General features: G+C 38.7%; 1 protein-coding gene across 1 annotated transcript; it reads left to right on the top strand.

Moving 5' to 3' along the window:
• The first annotated feature begins 2,259 nt into the window (after positions 1-2,259).
• On the top strand, positions 2,260-3,171 carry LOC103583024 (vomeronasal type-1 receptor 1-like). Its single transcript, XM_008564451.1, has one exon. It carries the CDS (start codon positions 2,260-2,262, stop codon positions 3,169-3,171), a length of 912 nt encoding a protein of 303 aa, XP_008562673.1.
• Positions 3,172-7,709: the final 4,538 nt, after the last annotated feature.

Here is a 7,709-nt window from a genome sequence, read left to right as displayed (position 1 = left end):
TAAAGAAACAATTAGCAGAGTGAAAAGACAACCTACAGAATGGAAGAAAATATTTGCAAACTTTGCATCCCACAAAGGATTAATATTCAGAATACACGAGGAACTGAAACAACTTAAGAGAAAAAAAAGTTCCCAATTTCAAAAAATGGCAAGAGGAGCTAAATGGACATTTCTGAAAGGAAGACACACAAGTGTCAAAAAGACACATGATGAAATGCTCAACATCACTAAGCATCAGGGAAATGCAAATCAAAACCCACCTTGAGATATCATCTCACCTCAGTCAGACTGGCCATTATTGAGAAGACTGAGAATAACAAATCCTGGTGAGGATTCAGAGATAGGAGAACTTCCCACACCGTAGGCAGGACTGTAAATTAGTGTAGCTATTGTGGAAAACAGTATGGAGTTTACTTAAACGACTATGGATAGAAGTGTCATAAGATTCAGCAATTCCACTGATGAGTATTTAACCAAATGAATGGAAATCATCATGTGGAAGGGATACCTGCACTCCCATGACTTTTGCAGCTGTTTTAAAATAGCCAAGAGTTGTAGCCAACTAAATATCCATCGACAGATGACTGGATAAGGAAAATGTGGTATACATACACAAGAGAATACTACTCTGCTATAAAGGAGAGTTAAATTCTGCCATTCGCAGCAACACAGATGAACTAAATGGAAATTGAGTTAAGTGAAATAATCTAGACACAGAAAGAGAAATACCACATGTCCTCAGTCATAGTGGGAGGTAATAAATAAATAAATAAATAAACAAATGAATGAATGAATAAATAATAAATATAAATAAATGAGAGCTATAACAATCACAACAATTTGTTGAATGTTTAAAATGAGAGGACAGAACGGAGGTCACCAGAAGTGGGAAAGGGATTGGGGAGTTGGGGTTAGGGAGAAATTGGTAAAGGACCACAAAAAATTATTACATTGTACAATGTTGACTATACTAAGTATCCTGATTTGAGCATCACCATTGCACACAGCTATTGATATTCAATGCTGTACCCCACAGATATGTACAATCAATTATATTCCAATACATAAAAAAATAAAATAAGTAAATGTTTAAAATATATTACAAATATTTATTAGTAATATAAATTTCCTTCCTTTTCTATTGGGAATACTTCATGATAGTTTTTCTGGTCCAGTCACATGAAATTGATGGTATTTGGTAGCTCCTTTGCTTTCTTGTAAATAAAAGGGTCTGAACTAATCTTTATGTCCTGTCCTAACTGGATTCAGCTATTTCCTCAGGAAAAAATTAAGTAATTTTGACTATACATATTTATATGTTAATTAATAATTTTGACTGTACATTTCTTATATAATTTATTTTACAATAGTCAAATTTATCATAAAATAAACATATTTTATAACATAAAGTTAAAATTATTTATTATAATTTTAATAATATATTATAAAATTTTTTATAATAATTTATGAATTTATAATATATAACATAATATAAATTATTTACAAAATTATAGTGAAATAGTTTTCCTTAAAGTTTAGTGAAAATAACTTTTCTTTGCTTGGTGTAGTCCTAATTTTTCGTAAAATTATGTTCTTTTTTTTTTAGGTTTCATTTTTAGGTTTGTGGATTATATGTAATATATTTTGATATTGTGTATATTCAAAAAATTATGTACTTCTAAACCAAAACAAGAAAGACACAATCACATTAGTCTAACTTCATCCTGTCTTCTCTGCAGTTTCCTCTGTCCCTTACAAGTAGTCACCTTTTAAGGATTTGCTTTCTTCTTTCATGTTATAAATATAAAATTATAGACACAAACACACACACATGCATACCAAGATACTATTTATCTTTGGTTATGCTAAAGCTAATTGCACATGACGTTCTGAGTTTTATTTTTCTTTTATCCCTGCCCCCTCCATAAAACTGTTTGTCCTGAAGGGTCAGCTGCCAAGAGAACATCCTTATAACGTACACAGCTGCCCCATGCTTCACCGTGGGGATGCACTGGGGTTTATTCAAGTTCCCTTTGATTGAGGTTGGGTGGAGTCCAGTCATTGCGGTATTACAAATAATAATTCTGCAAGAAATAGCTTTGTACTTACAAAAGACCTGTTATTAATGTTCATATTTACTTGCAATAATGGGCGTTGTGAGAAAAAGCATGTTCTAGATGTGATGAAAATAACCCAATTTTCTTTTTGTCTCCAGATTCTTCTCATTTAAATAAATTCAAACTTCAACATCTTTTCCACATGGATGGACTGGTTCATATTAACTTGAATTGGGGTATTACCTTACTCACTCAGACTGCTACTGGAATCCTTGGAAATTCTTCACTCCTTTGCCTTTATAACTTTACTTTTATCACTGCACAGAGATTGAGGCCCACGGACTTAATTCTCAACCAGCTGGTCTTAGCTAACAACTTGGTTATTCTCTCTAAAGGGATCCCTCAGACAATGGCAGCTTTTGGATTGGAAACTTTCCTGGATGAGGCTGGATGTAAAGTTGTCTTCTATTTACACAGAGTGGCCAGAGGGGTTACTCTCAGCACCACCTGCCTCCTCAGTGGCTTTCAGGCCATGAAACTTTGCCCCAGTATCTCTGGGTGGATGCAACTCAAAATTAAATCTCCAAAGTGCATCGTTTTCTGCTGTTTTCTTTGCTGGATCTTGCATCTTGTGTTAAATATCTCTGTTGTAAAACATGTAACTGGCCCAACAAATAACAAAAACATGAGCATGGAAAAAATGTACAAATACTGCTCCTTACCCATTTTAAGGAGACTGGTATTCTCAGTAGTTGCAGCCATTTTCTTGTTCACTGATGGTATGTTTTGGGGCCTCATGGTGTGGACTAGCAGCTTCATGGTCCTTTTTCTGTACAGACACCAGCAGCGGGTACAACACATTCACAGTACCAGGCTCTCACCAAGAACCTATTATGAAACTAGAGCCACATGCATTATCCTGATCCTGGTGAGCATGTTTGTCTCCTTTCATGCTCTATCTAGCATTTTATCATTTTGGATAACCCAGATTCAAAACCCAATCCCTTGGCTGATAAACATCTCTTCCCTGGTATCTTCAGGCTTCCCAACATTCAGCCCCTTTGTGTTTATTTTTAGTGATACCCGGGTCTCAAAGTTCTACTTTGCCTGCTAGACAAGAAAGACAAATGCTCCAAGTATGGTCTCTGGACTCTAAGCTTCCTCCAAAACATTGCATCATTTATTTAATCACCTGTTCTCCCAATATTTGTAGGGTTATAAAGTATTCCAGTCAGTGTGGAAAGACTTGGGATTCAGTATTGAATAAAAATGATAATAATATAAAATCACTTTGCTTATTACACTGTCAAAAAAATAAACTTGATGTAGAAAATTACCCAAATGTATGGTGGTTCCTCAAAAAATTAAACTTAGAATTGATACTTATGGAGAGGGTCTGAGGAGGCCTGATGGCCGGCCTCAACCTGCTCTGTCCTCTTACCACATTCTTGATTCCACCACAAGAAAGAATTCAGGAGCAGAGTCACAGTAGAAAGTGAGAACAAATTTAATGTAACAAATAAGAGAAACAGATTTCACAGAGAGAGTCAAGACATAGCTCCAGGGACTGAACAGGGCCCACATCAAGTTTAATATGAAAGTAACAAATACAGATCACACACAAAATTCAGGTTGGCTCTAGAGTGAATATTGGCCTACAAAAAGCAAGTTTGATACACAAAGAAAAAAATACACACCTCAGGCTAAGTGCGGACTGGCTCTAGGATAGTGAGCAGCAACCCTGCCTTCTACCAGGATTCCACTTGCATAGTTTTTCCATCTAATACATGTTCATGCTATCTAAGGAATATTCAGCTAAGAGGCAGTTCCCAGTTAGGTACCATTTTCTTGTGCCACTCAATTAATCTCCTTCTAGGACATGTTCATTGGTCAAATTCTATCACATGCACTGAACATGTTCAAGAATATTCTATGCTCTTTAGCATCTCTAGTGGAAGGTCATTTAAAGGATAGATTCCACTTTACTGAGCATGCTTACCTACTAGGCTTATATAATCCATTTCTACTGAGCGCCCACATCAAGTTTAATATGAAAGTAAGAAATACAGATTCACACACAAAATGCAGGTTGGCTCTAGAGTGAATATCGGTCTGCAAAAAGCAAGTTCAATACAAAAAGAAAAAAATACACACCTCAGTCTAAGTATGGGCTGGCTCTAGGACAGTGAGCAGCAATCCTGCCTTCTATGAGGACTCCACTTGTTTAGATTTGCCATCTAATACATTTTCATGCTATCTAAGGAATATTCACTAAGGGGCGTTTCCCAGGTAGGTAACATTTTTTGTACCACTCAATTAGTCTCCTTCTAGGGCATGTTCATTGGTCCAATTCTATAACATGCACTGAACATGTTCAAGAATATTCTGTGCTCTTTAGCATCTCTAGTGGAAGGTCATTTAAAGGATAGATTTCACTTTACTGAGCATGCTCACCTCCTAGGTTTACATAACCCCTTTCTACTGAGCATGTCCTGCCACTAGATTAGCATAAGTCTGCCTTTTCAGGTAAAAATTTCTCCATGTTGGTTCTAAAAATTGGTGCAATAAGCAGGAGTAACAATCCTCTAGGAGAGGGCATGGAGAAGGGGCCTGAGACCTTGATGAGTGGCTTGAAACCCAGGTGTGTGTCATCAAACCTGAACCCATAGAAACTGAGCATCTCCTGTCTCATAACTACCAAATAATACAGCAATTCCACTTATGTGTATATATCTAATGGAATATTACTAGTGTTAAAAATGAAGAACATTGTGACTTGTTGCTTTGTGTTGTTTCGCCCCCCACACACACACTGATTTATCACCCCAATTCCCCTGGGTGATGGAGATGCAAAGGATTACTGAAAACCCATCTCTACTGAGCAGTGAGAAGCCCCAAAGTGGTTAATCTCCCACCAGAACCCTCAAGTGAGAGGCAATCCTTCCTTGGGAAATTAACACCGAATTGGGGTTCCCTTCCTGCATTTATTTTCCAGACCACGAAGTTACAGGAAGAGACATAGGTGGGGTGATAGTTTAACAATATAGGCTGGTAACTTTCAGTGAAACAAGCCAGATGACATTCCACTAAGGCTATCAACAAAAGTTTGATCTTAGGAAACATTCCTTCCTATAGCAATTTCTGAGTATCCTTACATAACAATCAGTAACTGACCTGTCTTTGCGCAAGCAACCTGCTGTGCCACAATTCTTATCTTGCAACAAAGACTCACTAGCCTGGGGAGAATTTCCTGTCCTTGCAAGGTCAATATTTGAAACGGCAAGGCTTTAGATAACAGGCCCTGTGAGATACATTTGCTTTATAGTATATTCCACAGTAACTGATACATGCCACATCACACATGGACCTTGAAGATGTTATGCTACGTGAAATAAGGCAGTCAGAAAAGGACTAATACTGTATGATTCTACTTATCTGAGGTACCTAGAATAGTCAAACTCAGAGAAAGAGAAAGTAAAAAACTAGTTACCAGGGTCTGGGGAAAGAGTAAATGGGGAGCTGATATTTAATGGGGATAGAGTTTCAATTGGGGAAGATAAAAAAAATTGCAGAGATGGATTGTGGTGATGGTTGTACTATAATGTGGATATACTTTACAGTACATAACTGTACACTTAAAAATATTTAAGATGTTAAATTTTATGTCATGTGCTTTTTAAATCATAATTTAAAAAGAAAGAGTGCTGAAAATACAAAACAGAAAAGATAATGATTAAAATAAAGTCTGCTGCTAGCCAAGACACAGCCATAGAAATCAACATCAGTTTTCTCTAACTTACCCCACTTCCAAGAGAAATTCGCTCCTGTTATGCATTCTACCTTCTTAGCAATTTTCGCATTTGCCGTCTTCTCTCTATTTCCATGGACCCTGACCCAGGTTTTTCTTTTTTTCTCTTTGCATGTAATTTGCATCATCCTCCTCCTCAGATGAAATTTTCAGCCATCAGTCTCTCCCTTCACACTCTCTCTTCCACAAAGTAGTACAGTTGACCCTCTGTATCCATGGGTTCTGCATCCTTGGAATTCAATCAACTGTGGATCAAAATATTCAAAAAAGACAATAAAAACTAACAAAACACAAAAAGTAACAATACAACAATAAATACAAATATAAAATATAGTATAACAAATATTTGTCAAGCATTTACATGGTATCAAGTGTTATAGGCACTCTAGAGATGATTTAAAGTATAGGGAAGGATATGAAATGGATATGTACACATCCTATACCATTTTACATAAGGAACTTAGGTGTCTGGGAATTTTGGTATTTACAGCTTTCCTGGAACAAATCCCCTGTGGACACCAAGGGATGACTATACAGGCTCTGCTCCAAAGGCCACACCACATTTATTCCTCATCCTTTCTCACCTTTTCTATACCCTGGAGGCTTATTCTGTGGATTGCATCACCAACATCGTCCTGTCTAGCATCTGGTTGAGCTCAGCCCATGGCAGGCCCTGTCAGGAGATCAGAGGGTGTGGGGAGAGTAAGGCCATGGAATTTGATTGCACACGTATGCCCTGCCAGGATGTGGCTTGCCAGTGACTGTGCTCTTCTACCCATGGCATCAGATTTTCTAGGAACCTCCCACACCCTAGATACATCTCTTCTCCCCTTGACCTGTCAGTTCTAGGGGTGGCTTTGGCATCCTGGAGTGCTTCATCACCATTTGTTTGTTCCCTTAGATCCACCCACACCTACATAAATACTTTGTGTTAAATGTTTAATTACAGTTCTGAATGGGCTCTCTGTTTCTGCTAAGATCTCAAAGGATACATTGAACACAGAGGAATCTACCACTTGGCTGTATCATTCCTCTACACAGATCATCATGCCTTCCCATTGTCCCCATGTTAAAGGTCAAGTTTATTAACCTGACAATTCAACACTCTTTTATTTTTTTCTTAAAAAAAGATGACCAGTAAGGGGATCTTAACCCTTAACTTGGTGTTTTCAGCACGACGCTCTCACAAGTGAGCCACAGGCCAGCCCTCCACACCATTTATTCTGTTAATAGAATCTCTGATCAGACTCATTTCCAGCAACAAAACCCCATAAGACACTTACCCTGAAGCTATGCCAAATATTTGTTCAGAATAAACCAATATTCTCTTCCAATCACTTGTGTCTTAGCACATACTGTTCCTTGTATCCCAAGCTCTTGACTCTATTTAATTATTGAGTAAACTGCTCATTCTTCAAAGCTCTGCTCAGTGGCTTCATTCTCCTGGAAGCACTCTCTGATTTCTTGGCTGGTTCAAAGCCCTTCCCGGGGGCAGCAGGTTCGAGGTTTTGGGGCCGACACAGAGGAGGACTCCTGAGAGCGCCCAAGCCCGGCTGCGGGAACGAGCGATCAGCACAGACAACAAAGGCCAGGAAAGCCAGCAAAGGACTGCGCAGAGAAGGAGTGAAGCATGCCAAACCGGCCCAACTCTGCGACCTCTGTGAGTCACCCCCAGCCCAGCCCCACTTGCGGGGTGAAGCCCTACTGCTCCCCGCCCACCTGGCCCCCGCCCACGACACCAGGCTAGGCGCCCACATCAAAGCTGCCTCCATTTTCTCGGATTGGGGTGGAGAAGTCCGGCTTAGGGAGGGCAGGACAGCCATCTCTGTTTGGCGTGACTCCTC

The sequence above is a fragment of the Galeopterus variegatus genome, unplaced genomic scaffold (assembly GCF_000696425.1).
Source record: "Galeopterus variegatus unplaced genomic scaffold, G_variegatus-3.0.2 Scaffold19084, whole genome shotgun sequence".
In the NCBI taxonomy this organism is placed as follows: Eukaryota; Metazoa; Chordata; class Mammalia; order Dermoptera; family Cynocephalidae; genus Galeopterus; species Galeopterus variegatus.
Note: the sequence above shows the minus strand (reverse complement) of the source record. Positions and strands in the feature narration are given on the sequence as shown.